Genomic DNA, 20,081 nt, shown 5'->3' with positions numbered 1-20,081 from the left:
GGGCAAAGCTCTCGCTTTAGAGCAGCTGTGGACTCCAGGCTGCCTTTGCTGGGAGGCAGGAATGTCCTCCCCAGCCCATCTGGCCCCGAGGTACAGAGCCCTGAGCTGTATGCTCTGGCTTAGGTGCAGCATCCAGAGCTGCGGCTGCCACAGCACAGAGCCACAGATAGCACCCGATGAATTCCACTCCTCTGCAAGGGATGACACCTTGTTCTCTGTCTCTGCCTTTCTCTCTCCCCACCTGCAGCTCAGCAGCTGCCAGCAGCAACCGCTCATGAGGCAAGGGCTCATCCTTCTGCCAGGAACACCCAGGGAGGAGTGGGCTTTAGACTAGCAGTGGTCCTCTGAGAGACACATTGTCTAGGGCTTGGGAAGGAGAAAAAACAGGTTTCTATGTTCACAGCTCCCCAAGCCCCAGTTAGTCACAGGAAAGAGCATTTGCTCCTTGCTATAGTGGTACAGTGCGTTCCAACACATGCTTTTTCTTTGCATCCTGGGAAAGACCCCAAACAGACTTGGGAGTGAGAAATCTGACACACACCCACAGCTTTCCAACTACATCCATGGAGAAATCTTCATAGCCTACTGGCCTGATTTACACTTGTAAGGGGCAGTTTGAGGAGATCCAACAACTATCTCCAGAGCAACAAGATAAATTATAGAACACCTTTCATATTAAACAAGATTAATCTGCTTATAGAGCACAGCAGGCAGGAGCTGCCCTAAACCCAAGTATTTATAGCTCCCTCTCTCCCACAGCATCTCTGCTCTGCCATGAAAGCACCTCCAGCACTGCACGCTGCCCTCCCTCCCATTGAGCAACGCTTCCAGGGTTGGCAAGTGCCTGGCAAGGGACAAGCCCACACCTCTGCCAGTGACACCAGGGGTGTTGAAGGCACTGCCACGGCTCCAGCATCCCCACCTGCTCACCCTCTTGTGCTGTGCCCTGGTTCAAAGCAGCCTGGAAGCTCGAGGTGCCATGCTGCTGCCTGGGCACTGCCAGAGTGTCAGTGAGGGGGCAGAGGCACGGCTCTGGGCAGCACCCCACCATCACTGAGCTATGGCAGAGCTCAGGCAGGGCAGGCACTATGAGCCCTGCCTGCCCACTATCAGCCCTGAATTTTGACCCTGGAGCTGGTCTCCCCTGGGCAGGGAGGTGCCAGAGGCAGAGCTCAGCTCTTGGCCTGCTCAGCCACTGCACTGGGCACAGGTGTGCCAGGGTTGGGCACAGCTGCTGGCTGTGCTCAGCTCTCACCTCTGTAAAAATATGCTTCATCTGAGCCTGCTTGTTCCGGAAGCGTTTTATCTTCTGGGAGATCCTGGGGTCCTTCTCTAGCTCCTCCAGAGTTGCCCACTTACAGTGGAGATAGGAGCTGTAGAGGGAAAAGAAAAAATCAACAAAACGTGACCAAAATGGCATTTGGGCCCAAACCCATCCACCATGCGAGCAGCAGGGATCTCCCTGTGACTCAGAGAACACCCAGCCTATGCCTCGCCATGGGAAACCCCAAACTGGAGGAAGTTGTGGAGCAGATCCAGGCCAAGGCTGAGCTCTGCAGCTGCAGTGGCTTTTCAGCTTCCCACGGTCAGGGCTGGCTCAGGAGGACAGGGCAGCAGGACAGGGATGCTGGGGTTGCAGCTGGGGATGGGATGGAGGTGGGAGCACACAGCCCTCACTCCTGCATGCACAGGGCCCACTGCCACAACACAGAGCACAACAATGCTGCACGTACAAGTTCCTGTACTTGACATAGAATTCCTCCATCTCAAACGCCAGGCCTCCAGAATGAGCCTGAAACCAAAGGAAGGATAGTTAGTGATAGTCAGAGCCTGTGCAGAAACTGGGGGACATCCTCTGTGGCCTGGGCACAGACAGGTGACCCCTGCGTGGTATCCCCTGCCCAGCCACAGGCTCCAGGATGGCCCATGGATGGCTCGGAAGGCCAGGCACTCAGCATGCTGCCTGCCTCAGGGGCTCAACTCTGGGGAACATGATGTCAGACCATCATTGAGCATGGGGCACTCAAACACCTCCTGGGCATCAGCCCGGGCCTGACTCCTCTCCAGAGGCTTTCTGATGCCCATGGCAGGAGAAGCACATCGTTGACCCCCAACTCAGAAAGGTGCCAGTCTGGGAATACCCCAGCAGCACCCTGCAAAGAGTGAGAGAAAGGACTGGCACCACAGCACCGACTGCTGTTATGTCTCATGTCCTTGCCACTCATGACAGCCAGGTCCTGTCTCTCCTCTGCCCAGGCACCTCCAGTCCCACTGACATCGCTGCCACTCACCTCCTTCTGCACCATCCTGGAGGCAAGGATCTTCTCAATGATATTGGCATCATCCTCGGGAGGCTCCTGGGGACAGGAAAGCAGAGCTCTGTTTTCCCACTCATGGCGTGACTTGGCCTCTGGCACCCTCCCAGCGCCCAACACCTGCCTGCTCCTCTCCCAGGCCACCAGCGGTGCAGGCAGCACCGGCACAGCGGGAGCTGGGAGAGCTGCGCCTCAGGGAACCCTCACTGGCTGCAACAGTGCAGGTGCTGCCAGCCCAGCTGCACTCACCTCTGCCTTGCTCCCCAAGCCAGCGAGGCCACAGCACTGCCATGTTTAGCTGCGTGTGTCCTTCCAGCCAGAGAAGGTGGCAAGTCTCCCAGAAAAGAGGAGGGAGCTTGGGCGCTTCCGCTCCAAGACTCGAGGAAGGACGTATGTCAAAACGTGCATATCTTGGAGAGATCTCTGACTTGCCTTGGCGTCTATACAACCCTGTAGTGCTGGGTGGCCCCACAGGCCCCAGCAGAGCAGGGAGCTGGGCTGTTGGGCCCTGCCATAGGCATCGTCCATTGCCACCACCTGCCCCTGGCCAGAGGACACAGGCAACAGCACCTCAGCCCCACAGCTGCCCGTGCAGTCTTCCCAGCACAGTCAAAGTGCGGCCTCCTTCCCTCCACAGGCTTTGGCTCTGCCACAAGGAAATCACCTCATGAGGCTGCAGAGACCTTCCGCTGGTCACCCCCCGGCTCCCACCCCACTCCCTCACACCGAGCACACCAGCTCTGCTGGAGGTGGCCCCAACACTGTCCTGCTTCCAGCTCCGAGAGAGCAGGTACAGGGCAAGGCTCTCCCAGCCGTGTGCTGCGGCAGGACCCGCCCCACCGAACACCAAGGGACAAGAGAGCCAGGCTTGGGCCTGACGACACTGTAGCAGGAGAGGCACAGAAGATTAAAGGGAGAGGACAGACAGCAAAAATGTGGAGCTTGCTTGAGCAACAGAAATATCAGCTCCACCCTGGCTGGGAGATGGTATGGAAGCAGGAGGAAGAGCAAAGTGTTGAGCAGCAAGGAGAAGGACTCTGTTCAGCCCCTTCAGGAGGCAGAGCCTGGTCCAAGGCAAAGCAGACCTGAGAGGTCCCTCTGCAGACTAGAAAGACCCTTCCAAGAAAGGCTGGGGCGGGACAGACAGCCGGGACACCCCACGCCACTCACCCAGCAGGGCATGGGAAAGCCAAGGCTGTGCCCACAGCTGCAGCAACCCCTCCATGCCCCAGCCCTCACTGACCTGCTGCCTCAGCACCCTCCCTGTGGTGTGGGGCAGGATACTGAACCCAGCACCCCAACACAGTGAGCAGGATAAAGAAGACCTGTCTGGGCTCCTTAGCTGCAGTTCTGTGGCCCGAAGGGGGATTTCTGCCCCGTTTGGGAAGGTCTGCCCCATGCCAGGGTAATGTGGCCATGGGGAACATGCAGAGATGCTCCCACTGCAGCCACTGTGCAGCGCCCATTTCCCCAGCGTTGGCATCCACCCTGGTGCTGCTGGGCTCCAGCTTGACCCTGGCCACAAAGGGTTTGTGTGCATACGGCCAGGGACGCAGTGCTGCCATCACAGTTGCCTCCAGTGCCCTGTGGCTGGGAACTCCACACTGACACACAGCCCAGCCAGCTCTCAGGGGTCCATGGCTCATTGCTGGCAGCCTGTGGTCTGCTGGAGGAGCCCTGCACCAACGCAGAGAGCTGCTGAGGAACATGGCCAGGATCTAGTGGGGAAAGCTGCAAGTCCAGGCCATGGGGAGAGCAGCCATGAGGCCCCAGCACTCCCATCTTACCCTGCCGGGTCAGTTCCAACCCTGGGAGCAGCCATGGCCAGGCCCAGTCAAGCCTGCTGGCAGGAGCCAAGAGCAGCCACTCAGCAGAGAGCCTTGCTGCTGTCAGCCACTGGCCTTAAATAACTCATTTAGAGCAAGACAAATTGAGGTGGAAGTCCAGGACTACGAGTAGATCAGGGTGGCAGCATGGACACATGCCAAAGGCAACCGATTCCCACCCTGATGTTTCAAAAATCTCACTTGGAGGGATCATTGCCAGGAGCCCAGCTGGGACAGGGCCCCGGGCAGCAGCTGAAGCAATGCCGGCAGCACCTCCCATGGGTGTGTGACAACCCTTCAGGTGAGGCAGGGAGCATCAGGCCAGGTCTTATGTACTGGCTTAACAACAGAGCTGAGTAATACCCACACCAAAGCCTTATGAAGAGGGGACTTGAAAGGGACAGTATGAAAACAGTTAGTGACCATTATTAATGTCTGGCAGCTTTGCTGGTGACCAGAGAGAGGGAAGGAGCTGCAGGTTCTGACACAGACCAGCAGGAAGGAGCTGCCAGCCAGGAGCCAGTGCCGAACCCGTGGGCAGAGGAGGCAGGGCAGCGAGTGACAATGGCTGGTCCCTGCCACGCTGCCCACATCCCTGCCATGCTGCCTGGCAGATCAGCTGGGCTGGCAGGTGTCAGGCTGGCATCCCTATGCTCCAGGACACTGACGGAGAGCAGCAATGTGGGCAGAAAACGATAACCTGACACCTATGAAGCCCTTGGTTGGCAAAACCAAATTAACAGACTAATTTCATGGACAGGAGTTACAGAGACAGGAGCCAAATGTGGGCATGGGCAGTGGGTGAGTCATGCCTTCAGGGACAGGTCAGCTACTTGACATGTTCCAGAGGCCTTAGTCTCCAAGCAGGACAAGGACAGTTGGACCTGCACACCTCCTGCCCATCCCTTTGTGCACTCACAGTCCCTTCAAAGCCAGCCTGCACCCTTCCAAACAGGCACACTCTCACCCCATCCTTGTGCTGGGAGGCCCCATCACCCCAGTTCCACATCCAGTCCTACCTCTGCCTGCCACGCCAGAGTAGAGGCGGAGAGCGCAGAGGTTCGCCCTGCTCCCAGCACGGCTATTGTCTCACCATCGTCATCCACCACCTTGAAATCCAGGTCCTCGTTGTACTTCCTCCTCTTCACTTGCCGTCCTGAGCGGCGTTTCTGTGTGGGGGATGAAAAAGGTGGTCACAGGGGAGATGGGCAGCCCAAGTACCTCCTCCTTGCTTAAGCCGAAGAGAGAAAGCCCCAGAAGTGCCTGATCTCCAGCCCACCCCTGCCTCAGTGGGACAGAGGTGGTAGGAAGAGCCCATCATAGCGGTACTGAGGTCTCCAGCAATCCCTGACCCACACAGCTCCATCAGCCCCCTCCGCCCAAAGCAGAGGAGCCCTGCAGAGACAAGCACAGCTCCCCAGCCCTGAAGGGCCAACCTGCACCACCATGCTGTGCTGGGAAAGGGGAGCTGCCAGGAGCCATGGAGGAGGGAAACTCAAGGCTGAGGGACAGACAGTGCCCAGGGCAGCAGCGTGCACCCAACCCAGGGCCACCAGCTGCCTTTAAGCAGCCTGGAGAGGTGCCAGTCCTGGGGCTGGGGTCTACCAGCCACACTGCTGAAAATCCTCTCTGATTGCTGCACTCCGGGACCCAGCTCTTCTCCCACTCAGAGGTAGCTGGGATTTCCCCCAGCAGCAGCCAGTCAAGGGCTCTGAACATACCTGGCTGTCAGCCAACTCTGAAGACTCCTCTGGGCTCTGCATGGATGGGCTCAGGAGATCCTGATCCAAATCCAAACTGTCCACTGGTATCTCATTTTTCCTCTTCCCTTTCTTCTTCTTCTCCACAGGGGTGTCCTTGCTGCTAAGACAGACTGACAGTTAGTCCCAGGGATCCCTGGGGAGAGCCAGCAGGCACCCACACAGGGCTCTGCTCCTGCTGGATCACCTAGAGGCAGCTCCATCCAATTCCAGAACACTGGGGTGAAAGGGTCCACCTGCTCCAGCCTGGTGTGGGGCAGAAAGGGGCTGGGGACTCACACCAACTAAAGGAACAGCCCCATCAAGGTTGCAGGAGATGAGGTTCATCTCATGGCAAGTCCTCACTGCTCCTCTGCCATAGGGAGCACGGATGTGTGAGGTCAGGATGCTGTGGAGAGTGGCTCAGGTGTAACAAGAGCTGGGAGGAACCAGGCCAGCCTCTCCCTGCCAAACAGGGTGACCCCTTCCTCGGACCATGAAGTCTCCACAGTGAAGGCAGGTCCTGCACCAGGGCACAGCAGCCTCTGCCCCAGCTGGGAGACTGAGACAGGGACCTATGTCCAGCACAGGCTCCAGGAGGATTTTCCCACCACCAACCCCAGCAGGCCAGGGCAACAAAGGGCCTGCTCTGAGCAGAGCGCTCACAAACACATCCTGTGCCAGTCAGGAATACAGTTCAGCAGCTTCAGAGACAACCCGCATCCTGGCAGCCCAGAGACAAACCTTCTGGCCCAGTCTGAGAAGCACTGGCCATTCTGCCAGACGCTTTCTGTGTGTGCTGCAAAGCCCTGTCAGACCATGGTAAACCTTTACACCAGCATTGAGGCAGAAGCTGCTCCAGCTCGTGATTTGTCTTCCTTGAGCCACAGCACTGAGTCCTCTCCTGAGATGGCAGCCGAGCAGATGCTGGTCCATGCCTTCAGCCAGAGGGAGTTAAACCCCATGATTGCCACAAACATGAGGAGGATGCAGGTCCCAGACTCCTGTCATTGCAGTGGCCCACTATGGTGGTCACCACTGCCTCCAAGGGCCTGCTGGGAGGCTCTGTCGCACCAGACAACTGTCCTCTATGCTCAAGTCATCAAGGGGATTTGGGACCTGCTCCCAGTGAATCCCACCACATTCCTGCAAATGTATACATGCGAAGACACAGCCAAGCCTCCTGGCATGCTCTGGGGTCAGGGCAAGCCAGCCCCCCATGGCACCAGCACCCACCGCAACCTGCCTGTGCAAGGGAACGCACCCAGGAAGCACCAGGGCAAGAAACAACCGCTCCCAACATGCCCATCCATCCTTACCCTCCACAAGGGTAAGATTTCTTAAGGGAAAGATTTCAAAGAGGTGGTGACTGTCCCTGGGCTAAGCAACATCCCCTTCTTCACTCAGAGCCCCAGCATCCATCCCCTCCACATCCCAGACCTGCACAGTAGCAGAGGAACAGTTAGTTTCAAAGCCATGTCAAGGTTTTACCCATTTCATGAGAAAAATTACTGCTTGCCTGAGACCAGCAAAAAACCAAGCAGTTAAAAATCCGTTGTTTAGGCCACAAACACCCTGGACATGCACCTACGCTTCAATTAGAGCCCCTGAAAACGCACTGAGAGCACTGTTTCCACCCAAGAAATAACTCCCAAGATATTGATTTCTAAGTCACAATTAACAACTGCTTCATTCATGAACCAGTAGTTGGCTATGATTAGAAATAATTTAGAAGAAATTATGTCACCATTACCTGCCACTTAGAGGACTCCCAGCAATCATTTCATCTGCACGGAGTGCTCACCCTGCCTGCTGCTCTCCCTCCCCATGCTGCCAGGGGCTCCCTGTCTCTGTCCTGGGCAGTAGGCACAGGGGGACACACAGCCCTGTTCCCTGCAGAGCTTCCACCTTGACACCCATGGGTGCCTCCACCCAGTGGCTGTTCCTCCTGTGGGTGGGTTTGTTGGTGGCTGACCCAGAGGCTGAGGTGACAGTTCGAGAAGAGGCTTAAAGAGGGGCTGTGGAGGTGGGAAAGCTGTAAGGAGGACCCATAGGCTGGACCTTCCAAGCAACAGGGATGGACCTGGGTCCTCCTGGAAGGTGCAGGTGAGCGAGAGGAAGCACCATGGGCTCAGGCTCTACTAGGACAGGGCATCAGGAAAGCACAGAGCTTTGTGGCACTCCCAGACTTCCACACATGGTTTCTTCTGGCTGCATGATGTGTTGTGGAGTTATGTTAATTGGTCTTTTTTGCACAAAGTGACCTCTTCAGCAGGGGTCTGCACACTGGCCCCAGTACCGCAAGCAGATTCCCCTTCAGCCCCCCTCCTGGTAGCCCCAGACCCTGCCGTGCCTTTGCAGGATGGAGCAGGGTCTCAAGTTCTGCAGGTGGGGTTACCCCGCCACAATCCCCATGTGTAGCAGTGACCTGCCCACCCAGGGCCGGGTGCACTGTCACTGCTCTTAGCGCCCTGTGAAGGCACTGCTGGCAGCCAAGGGACCTGCCAGGGTGGCAAAGAGCTCCTGGACAAGAGCCATGAGTGCCCCCAGGAGACCAAGCATTCAGAGTCTGCTCTTCCCCAGGTGTCCCCTGCTTTGACCTGGTGCCAAAGGTCCCACTGCAGGGGTGGACCTCTGTGAACTGCTCATATGGCAGTTTCTTACTGGTAGAGCAGAGGCGTCATTAGGAAAAGCTGCTAGCTGCATCCCTCGTCTCAGGATCCTCCTCAGTGTCCAGTGCTGCCTTTACATGGGCTTCACCCTTTCTTTCCTTCCTGCAATCCCTTTCCTTCCCTCTCCACCTCCAACTCTCCGCTGCAGCCCTCCTTGGGGCCTTGAGGCACCCTTCCTCATCATGCCAGCACTGTCCGCTTCCATCTCCATCTGCTCCAGCTCACCCCATGACGTGGGGGCTTGGCTTCCTCCTGTGCAGAGCCCCAGGCTCGAGGAACACCACAAGTGACAGCGATGCACAGCTCAGGGACCCACCGGGGATACAGCACCCCAGCTCTTGCCCTGCTGAGCTCCCTGCCAGCCTGGTGTGGGAGCTTTGCTGCCCCACACCTTCTGTTCACCACCAGCCCATGCCAGTGTCACTAATGGCTGCCCTGGCACCTGCTCCACAGCCTTGGCCTCTCCAGGATCTGGCTGTCAGCGAGCTCCAAAGGAGCAGGGCTGTGGCAGACCCAGAGCTCAGTTCCCACCCTGCATATATGTCCTGCTGTCAACCACAGTGGGAGGGAGGTGGTCAGATCCCACAGACCCTGGGATGCCCCTTCTGGTGACCATTTTCAGGAAGGTGCCCTTGTAAAACTCTACCAAACTGGTTCTAACAAAAAAAGGTTTTGCTGAAAAATTCCCAGCTGGCTCCTGTACTAATCCCATTTACAGCAGAATTATATTAATCCTATGGATTATTTACAGTACACGAGGAGGGCCCAGCTCCAATCAATAAGCCTGCTTTATACAGGACTCTCCAAAAACACTTATTCTCACCAGTCCATGACAGTAAACCAAATGATGCTGGTGCTGTTGAGAACTGCTCTGCTATCAGAACACATTCCCAATTAAAAATAAATTAGTTAAGAAATCAGAGCTTCTGGCCAATCAGCCTGTTAATTAAAAGGATGAGGAATTACTGGAGGCGGTGGTGTTGGTCTGTGCAGTACAAGTCCTCAGGCCTTCCCCTACTGTTCATCTTGCTGCCAGCACAGCTCTGCAGCTGCGAGAGAGGGACAGGTCCTGTCGCCCAGGAGAGGGAGAGGAGACTGTGTGTGCTCCACCATCCTCCCAAACTCCAGCCGAGGGAAGGCAGGCTGCCAGATCCCGGCCATGCGGGGACCCTCGTGTGCACAGACAGCCCAGGGTCAGGCTCGTTTCACTCACATACCCTCTGTCCGGGCCCCAAGAGGTATGACAGGCCCTCTGCCACACAGCATCTCACCATCCTGGTGAGACACTCCTCTAAGGTCCCTCTGCCCCCAGGACATTAGGCAAAAAGGCCAGGCCAAGGAGAGGCCAAGACTCTTCGGTCCTCTTCTGGATCTGGGGTCTCCCAGGGTCTCATCCCCCAAAGGACACCCACCTGTCTTATCTCTGCATGGCCGGAGAGCTCATCCTGGCCTCCCAACCTGCAATGTCCAGCCTTCAGCACGAGGAGCCCACGCCCCCTGCAGTGTCATAGCCCAGTGTGGCTCTCATGACCCAAGATCCTGAGAGCCCACAGCCCCGTCCACACCAGACACAGAGATGAGGTCACACCACCACCCACCTGCTCTTCTTGGGTCTTGCTCTGGGGGAAGGCTCAGAGCTGCTCTTCTTGTCTTTAGGCTCCCTGGGGCCTTTGGGTTCCCGAGGTTTCCGGGGCTTCTTGGCCACCTCCCTCTGCTTGGGCTCCTTCGGCTTCTTGGGCTCTTTAGCCTTTTTAGGCTCTTTTGGTTCTTTAGGCTCTCTCCTCCTCTTTGGTTTCACCTCCACAGCTGCTTTTTCTCCCCCCTCCTGCTCTCCCAGATCCTTTTTCTTCCGTTTCTTCTTCACGCCTGTGCCCCCGCCCCCACTGTCCTGCATCCCGTTCTGGGTGCTGCTCCGCTTCTGGGGAGCCCCGTCAGGCTCCTCCTCCGGGCACTGGCACTGGCCACCCGTGTCCGTGTCCGTGTCCGTGACCGTCACCTGGTGAGGCACCTTGTCCTGCTCCTCGCTGCTGGCAAAGGGGTCCTGTGCCTTGCACTCCCAGGCATCCGACATTGGGGAGCGGCTCAGCACTTTTAAGCTTGGCGGCTGCAGAAAGAACAGAAAGGCAGCACGTAAAGCAAATGCCACGAACAGCAACAGCAGGAGCTCCGGGGGAACTGCAGCCCCAGGGAGGCTCTGATCGCCTGGGCACAGCGCGAGCAAGGTCCCCCCACACCTGGGGGACTCTGGCTAACGGCCACCATGCACAGATGCAGCTCAGTGGGGAGGATCCCCCTCACCTGCCTGAGGGAGGGTGACAGGTTAGAGGCCTTTCAGGTCCCCACCAGCCCACGTAGGTTCAGAGTGGAGGCAACTGGCCCCTCTGCTGTGTCCCCAAGCACAGTCCTTGTGTGTCTTTGACCACACACTCCACACCCCATTCTGGTGAGTCACATGCCCAGGTCACCTCCTGCCTGTTGCTCGGAACCAGAGATTGTCCCGGCAGGGCAGGGAGAGGGAATTAAGGATGCTTTGCTGCCTCCAGAGGCAAGAAGTAGGCCCCCAGGTCCACTCAGGGCAGAGCTCGGGGCAGCAGAACAGCATTAGACCAACACATTCCCCAGGAGCTGCTGGGTGTCACAGCTCCCTCCAGCCCAGGAGAGCGAAGCTGCTCTTCCTGCTCCAGCTCTTTCTTCACTTCCTGTGAACTTCCCAGCACTGAACACTGAAAGCAATTCAGCCGCCTCCACAGCATGCTCTCCCGTGGCAGGCCCAACCAGAAAGCAGCATGAAAAGGCCAAGCTCTGCTCGAGCAGCAGCAGGAGTGTCTGCAATTAGGAGCTCAAGTTCGTGAGCAGGGGCCCCAGCTCCTCCAGAGCAGCCCAGGCTGGTGGGGCTGGCAGGGGACAGCCCAAGGTGACGATATGATTCATAATGGGAACCAGAAACATTCCTTGCAGCAGCTGCCAGAGGGGGAGAGAGCAAGGGATGCACAAAAGGCTGTGCAGAATCATAGCTGTGTGCAGCAAGTTGGGCTCCACTTCAGTTGCAGTTGGGCTCCACTTCAGTTGCTCTGCCAGTTAGCTCCCATCCCCAGCACACCAGCCTGGCAGCGCCTGGGCCTCCCTGCACCCAGCCAGCCCACTGCACCCTCTCCTCTCTGCCTGTGGTCAGGGGGCCACTGGAGAGACACTGGGGCCACAGCCCGATCCCTCGTGGCACCGTTGAGAGCCCACTGCTGCCCACTGCCCCAGCAGCACAGGCAGTCTGAGGCTGCTCCTCTAGCCCTGCAGCGGAGAGCAAAACTGCAGCCTTCACAGAATGGCAAACTTTTCACCCACAACCACCTGATTAACTCACCCTTTTAATGCACAGCTGTGACCAGGGAGGAGCTGCAGCCATCCTCAGCCTGGCTCACAGCGGTGCTGGGCTGGCAGCTCAGCACCAGACAAAGCCCAGCAGTGTGACCAGAGCTGAAAAGCTGGTCCTGCAGATCCATGAGACAAGGCATGGGATGGGGCCGCTGGTGAGTGGCTGGGGAGGTGCCAGGCAGAGGTGCACTTGTGGGGACAATGGGAGTGCCCCCCCAGCACCCTGCACCCGCAGCTGCCCTGGGCCAGGGGTGCTGGTTCCTTCACAAGCCTCTTCCCTGGTGCTGAGGCACCAGTGCCTCTGCCAGCAATGTCCTGGCCCCACGGACACCCAGCACCATCTGCTCTTCAGATACCCCAGAAGCTGCGGGTGAGAATGTAAATATTTACATCCTACGGGCTGAGGCCTGGGGCCCGTTCAGGGTGATCTAGGTGAAGGGCACTCTGCACACTTGGATTTCTGATTTGGATTAGATGGAAGCATTAAATGACACAGGCTGCAAAAAGGACCCCTGCTGCCCCTGCAGCCACCCGGGAGTGGGGCTGCCAGCACATCTGGCATCAGCTGGGCAGGCTGCACCAGCCTCTCTGCCCACGCGTGGCCACTCCAGTGCTCTGCCCTGGCCCCGGCTGCCAGTCTGCCCTGGCGACCTGGGACAGGGGAGAGCCGCCATCTCGACACACAGACAGGCAAGCAACGTGCACCCAAGCAATTAAGGGGAACCTATTCTGGGCTGAGAGAAAATCAGCACTATAGATGCTGCCACTGAGCCCACAGGCTGAACAACAGGATCAGCCCCAGCCTTTGCATTCCTCAGATCTTGCAAGCTGGGGATCAGCTGGAACAATGTACTGTATTAGCTACAAAGCTCAGAGACCCCCAAGAGCCTGGATCTCCTTTAGCTTCCGTGCTGAACAGCAGCCAAGTGCAGATATTATACAGAAAGCAAATCTTCAGGATCCCTGCACAGCAGGAGGGTGAACTACTTCCCAGCCACAGCTTGTAGCCCTGACTCTTGCAAGGAGCTGCTCCCTTCCAGGCAGACCACTCAGCAAGCAACACGTCTGGATACCGCAATCCTGGTGCCATCTAAGAGCAGGCAATGCCACCTGCCCTGACGGAGAGGGGTTCCCTGGCTCACCCACAGGACTGGGCTGGGAATGGTGCTGAGCACCTGGAGCAGCTCCATCCCCAACAGCCTGTGCCTCGGGGAGCTGAGCCACAATGGCCAGGCATGGCAACGTGGGTCCCTCTTGCTGTGTGCATCAGCATTTCCCAGCAAACCAGCATGGTGCTGAAACTGGCTCATAATCTCCACCACTGCACACCAGCCAAGGGGTCCAAAGCTCCCTGCTACCCCACCTGCTGCCTGCATCTACAGCTCCAACCCAGGCAATGGAGCCAGGCAGGTCCTGCTCGCCACTGGCAAGTCCACTCACTGCCTGCCAGCAGCCTCAGGCCCCACCGCATGCGAGGAGCTGATAAAGCTGTCAGGAGAGCAGGCCTCAAATCATGACCTACTTCGTGGGAACTGCCTCGTGTTGTGTTGTGCTGCTTAGAAAAATCTGAAAGGGCATTTCAGTAATTGCTGATGAAGACATCCCAGCCAGCCACAAGCCCTGATGCAGCAGAAAGTTGAGTGCTTCACAGAAACAACCATGAGCTGTGGGAAGGTTTGTGAAAATGCAAGAAAGCCTTCTGCATCCCCTGCATCACCTCTTGGCTGCCAACAGCCCCTCCAGGCTCTAGGCCAGCCTGTCACGGTGGGAGTACAGACATGTCCTGCCCAGCACACCTCCCAGGCAGCGCTGCAGGCCCTCAGATCTAGCAGGGCCACCACGCTGCCATGGGCATCAGACACCACAGCCCGTGTCCAGGGAGCAGTGCTGGTACCAGTCAGCAGCTCGTGCTTCCAGCTGGAGCAGCCAGAAGCTTCTGGCACAGGTCCTGCCACGAAAGGGCCATCAAACACCAGCCTGTGGGACCGAGCAGCTCATGGCCAGGACTTGCATAGGCAGCAGAAGCACAGAGGGGCAGAAAAACAAGGCTCCTCCACACCACCTGCGGGCAAAGTACTGCCAGCCCCAGAAACCCTTCTGCACCGAAGGCTGCTTGGTTTGTCTTGATGGGAAAAGGCTGCATGTCGTACTCATGCAAGTCCATGGCAAGCTCCTGCCATCCACACAGGACTGTGCTGCTGAGTACAAATCTGCAGTCAGAGCTTGGCACACTGCTGCGAGTCAGGAAATGGGCTTTTCCTACTTCCCCTTGATGAGGTTCAGTTTATCCTGGCTTCTTGTCAACAGGAAAAGGCTGAGAAAGCAACGCCAGCATTATCTGTGCTCCTGCGTGGCTTCAAAGCACACTTGCAGCTTGCTTGTGGCAGCCCGCGCAGCCCTTTGCGGCAGGCAGGAGCACGCTGTACCTGTGCAGCTGCTGCCCCTGTGCTGCAAGGAATCACCACTTCTGCTGCCAAACAGCGAGGGGCTGGAGGGCCTGTGTCACACTGATGCGGATGCAGCACCGCAGGGAGCTCTGCTGCAGTAGCAACCTCCAGGCTGAGTGGCTCAAGACACACGTCTCCACGAGCCATCAGGCTGCCCACGGCTTTGCCTGTGCTGCTGGCCACCGTGTCTGCAGCAACAGTCGGCAGTGACACACCACCACGCTCAGACTCCCTTCACAGGGGAGAAACATATCCAGCGTCAGGAGCCTAAACCTGGCAACTGGTAGCCCCAGGATGCTTGCTGCATCAGGCAGGCAAGGTGAGCTCCCCTTGGTTGCTCTGGACCAGCCAAGGGTGGGTTTAGGCCAGTGCTCTGACCCCGAAGTGGGCCGGAGTGGGGCAGGGCAGGCAGCGTGCTCTGCCTCCCTGTCTGCCCAGGCTGACTGCGGCTCAGGACTGCATCCAGAGCATGGTAGCTAACAGCTGCAGTAACTCACCTGGAACCACGGGTGCCAAAGCACCCGGTGGCACTCAGTACTACAAACTGGTAAGGTATGGGCAAAACCCACTAATTTTGTTTATATCATGCTGCCCTCCTACATAGCTTCTAGTTCTCAAGGTGTATGAAGGAGGATTTCCTTGTCACCCACTCTGTCCCATGCACTGTTTTGCCACTGTCCATCACATCCATCCCCTACAGAGCTCTCTTGGCCCAGCTAAGGTGCAGGTGACAAGTGATGGACGACAGCCCCTAACACCATTTATTAGTGATTCACAACATCTCATCAGGCTCCTTTACAGTTCTAGAGTAAATACTATCAAAGCATGGTGGCTTGGGTCACTTTGCTTCAAAATGTCTTTATCGAACCCTCTAATTTAAGAGCAACTCTCTGATGCATCTGGCATCAGGGATGGTTCTGGGTTGGGAGTCTTCCTGACCAAGCTGTTCTGACAGCACCCCGTTTCCATGAGCACTCACTTGACACCTCAATCGCTTATTTACCCTTTGACTCCTCTTAAAAGCTTTTTAGTCCTGAGATATGTGGGAAAAAAAATTATTAGACTCTGTGTCTTTAGCAAGTGATTCCTAAAAATGTTTTTAGTCCTGCCTAGTTACAGGTTTACTTTTAAATTCCCAGAATGTGTCTTTTTTCTTACTACAACTTTAACTAAAAAGAAACATCATTTTACATTGAACAGCCTCTTCTATATGTCTTCTTACACGCCTGTCTATCCACATAGGTTTGTTATCTCTGGGGTATTTTGCAGGGGGGTGAAGCAGACGATGACTTCCAGGTTTTGGTAGGTGATGTTCATCTCTGAACCTCTGGTACTGTCCCCAAGCAGCCTCCATACGCCCAGTACGCTTTTTATCCTTAGAGCTGTGCTTTTGTGCTGTCTCTAAACTGAAATTTTTTTTGTGACAACTGTAATGATTTTACATTTTCAGAATGTATTTTATGTAACATTTGTACATTTTTTTATTCCCAGAGGAATCTTCTATAAATTACTTTTCATATAGGAAAGCAAGTCCCTCAGCAGCAGCTGGAGCACAAAGTCTTGTCCCATGTGTCTAACTACTGTCAAAGAGAAGGTCGGGGAAAAAAAAAAGTTTAAAACCTCCCCAGAGCGCTGTGAAGGCTAACAGAGAGCACTTATAATTGCATGACCCCATTAGAGGGCAAAGCCAAGGTTAGTGTGAGCCTTAATGGTGTGTTTCCTTAACTTAAAATTTTTAAATTTCATTTATAGCCCCAACTTGACTCGACTTCCCAGTTTTTATTCAGGACTTCGGAGAAAAGCTCCTGTCCCTGGTCCTCCAAGGGCTCCCTCCTCTCTCCCAGACTGCTGAGCCTGCGAGATGCACCAGCCACCCTGGCCCATGAGGCTCACACAGCACCTCTGACCTTCCCCCAAGCTCCACAGCAAAGAGCAGAGCTAGGTTCACAGGGATCTGAAGGAACAGTTTAAAAACTCCACTTGGCCCACATGTAGGGAGCTTAGGAGCAGTGAAGTTCAGCAGCATTTTCCCCACGACTGCCCAGGGCATGCACCAGCCTGGGGCCAGACTGAGGTCCAAGCCAGGTCCAGAACCCATGTCCTCAACCTGCAGGCGCCAGCTACCTGCAAAGGGAACAGCGGAGAAGAGAAACAGCAGGAGGGGAACAGCAAATGTAAAGAGAAATTGGGGAGGGGAAGAGGGAGGGAACTGGGGACAGGTAAAGGGCAGCCAGAATAGGGGGCCAGGATAACACTAGAATGTTATAGACTGAGAGTCCTAAGGAGCAAGTGAGAATGGAGAGTAGGCAGCTTTGGGTGAAGACAAGAGAAAACTGAGCCCAAGCACCCAGGAGAAGTACTGCAGAAGTGGTCAGGCTCAGCTGGATGGGGCAGAAGATCCTGCACCTTGTGCCCAGCCCGGAGTGAACCATAATACACTCCGAGCCCCACGCCCTCCACAGCCTGTGAGACCACATCACCTTCCCTGCCTCTGGCGTTCCTGGGCTCCCACCCCATGGCTGGGCAGCCCAGCACCATCTTCTGCACCATAAAGGTGGCACCAATTATACAGCTTACACGCTTGCTGTGCAATACCTGGAAAGGTGAGAGTAGAGAGAGGCTCCCCTGGACTCAGGTGGCCAGCACTGCTAGGAGGTGCGATGGGGATGAAGCAGACGCTGCATCAGCACTGCAGCGTGTCAGAGCCTCCTTGCCAGCCAGCATCATCCTGATCCATACCCAAACCCTGCAGTGCCACACAAGTTTGTGGGTTGGAAGGGGAAAGAAGGAACAGCCTGATGTCCACTCCACTGCCCATCCTGTGCCCCAGAGCCCTGCCCTGAGCCCGGCAGGCTTGCCTTGCCAAGAGCACAGCGTTCTCAGCAGGGCACAGCTCTGCCACAGCCTCAAGGTCTGAACAGCAGCTCCATCCTGCAAGGAGGCCGGTCCCCTTCTCATGGTCATTGCCAAGAGCAAAGCCAGCTCCCCTGGCTACCAGGCTCAGACGACATCCACACCACCACGCTGGGCAGCGTGACCAGAGCCAGCAGCAGTAACCACACCACATGCCATCTCACATGCAAATGCCAGCAACATTCAACCCCCGTTCGCTGCAGGCTGGGCCAGGCCTTCCAGCAGCCCCGGGGAGAAGCACGATGCCTCCACAGAAGGCCTGCATTTAGCTCTAAGGCACAGCTCAAACCCTGCAGAGATCTGTCCTATATGTGGAGTGTCCATAAGGACCCTGACTGCAGGGGTCATTAAAGGTTTCCATGTTGTTTAGACAGAGGCTGATGTCCGGGGGTTGCCCAGCCTCCCCCCGCAGCGCAGACTGCAGCTACGCCAGCAGCCCACGATGGGGACCATCACGCAGCTCTGTCTCCTCGAGATGGTCAGGCTGCCAGCCACCAGCCCGGTCTCTCTGCACAGCCAGCTGCAGAGCCCCACAACAGTAGCAGAAAAGGCAGCTTCTTCCATACACAGCATTCTAGCAGGCTGTTGGGCCGCCCTCTCCAGCAGCTGCAATCCCCACCAGTGGCGTGCACAGCACGGGCTGTTGTATTCTAGTCGCTGGGTGTCCACACCCCTCATTTCCAGCTCGTAATGCAATGCAGCAGAAGCTAAAAATACACAAGTGCCACCCTCTGTCATGTCTCTGAGCAGGCTCTGCAGTCGCCATGGGGTGTGCGTGACAGAGGTGGGGCCTGGCTCCGTTCCCGAGACACTCCACCAAGACGCAGCCCTCAAGAACTACAGCTGGGAAGCTCCGTCCCGTGACGGAGCCAGCCCTGGCAGCGGGCACATGCGTCCCAACTACCCTTGCACTGGGCACAGAGGGGGCAGAGGGCAATGCTGCTGCCCTGGGCTGGCCAGGCTGTCCTCCCTGCTTCGCCCTGTCAGGCAGGGCAGGAAGGAAGGCAGGGAAAGATTATGGAAAGAGGAGGGCCTGTGCAGCAGCATGCTGCCATGAGTGGCAGCAGGTGAAGAGCCCTTGGGACCACAGGGGAGGGTGAGGACTAGCGTTCCTGGCTGTGGGTGGAGGAGCAGGGCACCCTGGCAGCTCCTCACTCCCCCTGCAGGTGCCCAAACGCTGCTCAGCAGAGCAGAACTCCTCCATGCACCCAGCACTGAGGGTCATGGCACCTGACAGTCTCATCCCATAAAAAAAGCCCAAGATGGGCCAGGAGCCCCTGGGACAGTCACAAGTGCCCTTAGGCTGAGGAACCCCTATTCCCCTGCATGAGCTCCCACCGCTGTCAGGACTCTGCTCCAGCCCTGGGGACATCTAGTAACAGCCCTCTGCAGCGTTTGAGGCAGGTGAGACATCAAAGCTCACATTTCACTTAAACAGACCCATAAAATTCAGGAAAAACCTTCCTTCTATGCAGTGAGTGCTTGAAGCAAAGGCAAACAGAGCTCCCACAGAAATTCCTGGGGGCCTGCGTGTCCTGACGTGTCCCCACTGCGAGGGCTGCACAGCAGCCATGGGCTGTTGTTCCCTTCTGCCTCCCCACACCAGTAGCTGCACACCACTGGGGATCAAGCCATTCCCATCACCTCCAAGCCCACGCCGAAAAGTCGGAAGAGCCCTCCAGGAGAGGGCAGGAGCTAAGGGGTCACAGGGCTTCCCACTCCCTCCCTCTCCAAGAGGCAAGCAATGCTGCTCTGCTCTTATACAGTCTGCAGGATGGGAGCATTTCCATGGCTGTAGAATAAGGAGATTTACAGGCACTGTGGGATAACTGTATTTATTTTAGTTCAGTATTTCTCAGGTTATTCAAGAAGCTTGGCAGAAATAAGCAGGAGTAGAAGACCCTTCAGTACCCTGGGAGGAGCAGGACACAGGAGAGGCAGCCCAGGAAACAATGGTGCTGCTGAAGCCCTCAGAGAAAATCCATCACTTGTCACTGCTCTCTGGAGTAGCTAGGCACCCCTGTCCCACCTCCACCAGCAGACAAGACACTCTGGCATGAAGCCTTGTAAGTCACGAGGGAAGTGACAGGTTTCACGAGTTAGTCACAGCTTGGTGATAAATCTACCAGATTTTCATGCATTACTAAGGAAGAAGAGTCGTGCAAACACAGACCCTGCCTGTGCTAACAACAGCCCCTCATCTGGTGCAACAGTTGGCAGTGCCTGCACACTAAGCCATCCCAATCCGTGCAGGAAGGGCGGCACTGCTGGGGGGGTGCACCAAGGAGGCACAGAGAGGAGCTTCTCCCCAGGATAGCCTGCTGTAAGACCCCAGGTCTCCAGCCCAGGCCTTGTAATCTACTGGCAGCAGACATAGGCAGGACAAGGCACTTGCTCAGGGTAGCCACAGGCTTGGGAAAGGAGGGAGCATATCCGTAACCCATTCCCAATGAAAGCTGACAGCTCTGCTGCCATCTCTCACCAGTATGAAAGGTGCTAGCATTTTGCCAGCCTTTGTACCCAAAAGCCTCAACCTACACCTACATGACAACCAAGATGGAGCTTCTGCAGATGAGAGGCTGGCAGGGAGACACATACAGGAACACATGGCCCTTGACAGCCCACACAAGCATCTCACCTTCTCCAGAGAGACTGCTCAATGGACTTCTGAGGGCAACAGACCTCCTTAGTGCCACGAGGAGTCTGTTTACAAGGTGTGCAAGCTCCTGGGCTTGGGTGTCCAGGGGGACATGGAATGGCACCTCTTGCTAGTTTTGCTCTGCAGAGCATGGCAGGGAGC

At 56.6% G+C, this 20,081-nt stretch overlaps 1 protein-coding gene across 4 annotated transcripts in view; it reads right to left on the bottom strand.

Moving 5' to 3' along the window:
* The window catches only part of CHD6 (chromodomain helicase DNA binding protein 6), a 92,310-nt gene that overhangs the window by 38,368 nt on the left and 33,861 nt on the right, over positions 1 to 20,081 (bottom strand). For all 4 annotated transcript variants that reach the window (XM_074920484.1, XM_074920486.1, XM_074920485.1 and 1 more), the window contains exons 3-8: positions 10,151 to 10,656; positions 5,863 to 6,001; positions 5,161 to 5,310; positions 2,292 to 2,357; positions 1,734 to 1,792; positions 1,256 to 1,373 (exon numbers count right to left, since the gene is read on the bottom strand). In XM_074920484.1, the coding sequence (XP_074776585.1) occupies positions 1,256 to 1,373; positions 1,734 to 1,792; positions 2,292 to 2,357; positions 5,161 to 5,310; positions 5,863 to 6,001; positions 10,151 to 10,656 (1,038 nt within the window). The remainder of the gene's footprint in view (positions 1 to 1,255; positions 1,374 to 1,733; positions 1,793 to 2,291; positions 2,358 to 5,160; positions 5,311 to 5,862; positions 6,002 to 10,150; positions 10,657 to 20,081) is intronic.

Source organism: Athene noctua, chromosome 16 (genome assembly GCF_965140245.1).
Source record: "Athene noctua chromosome 16, bAthNoc1.hap1.1, whole genome shotgun sequence".
Taxonomy (NCBI): domain Eukaryota; kingdom Metazoa; phylum Chordata; class Aves; order Strigiformes; family Strigidae; genus Athene; species Athene noctua.
Note: the sequence above shows the minus strand (reverse complement) of the source record. Positions and strands in the feature narration are given on the sequence as shown.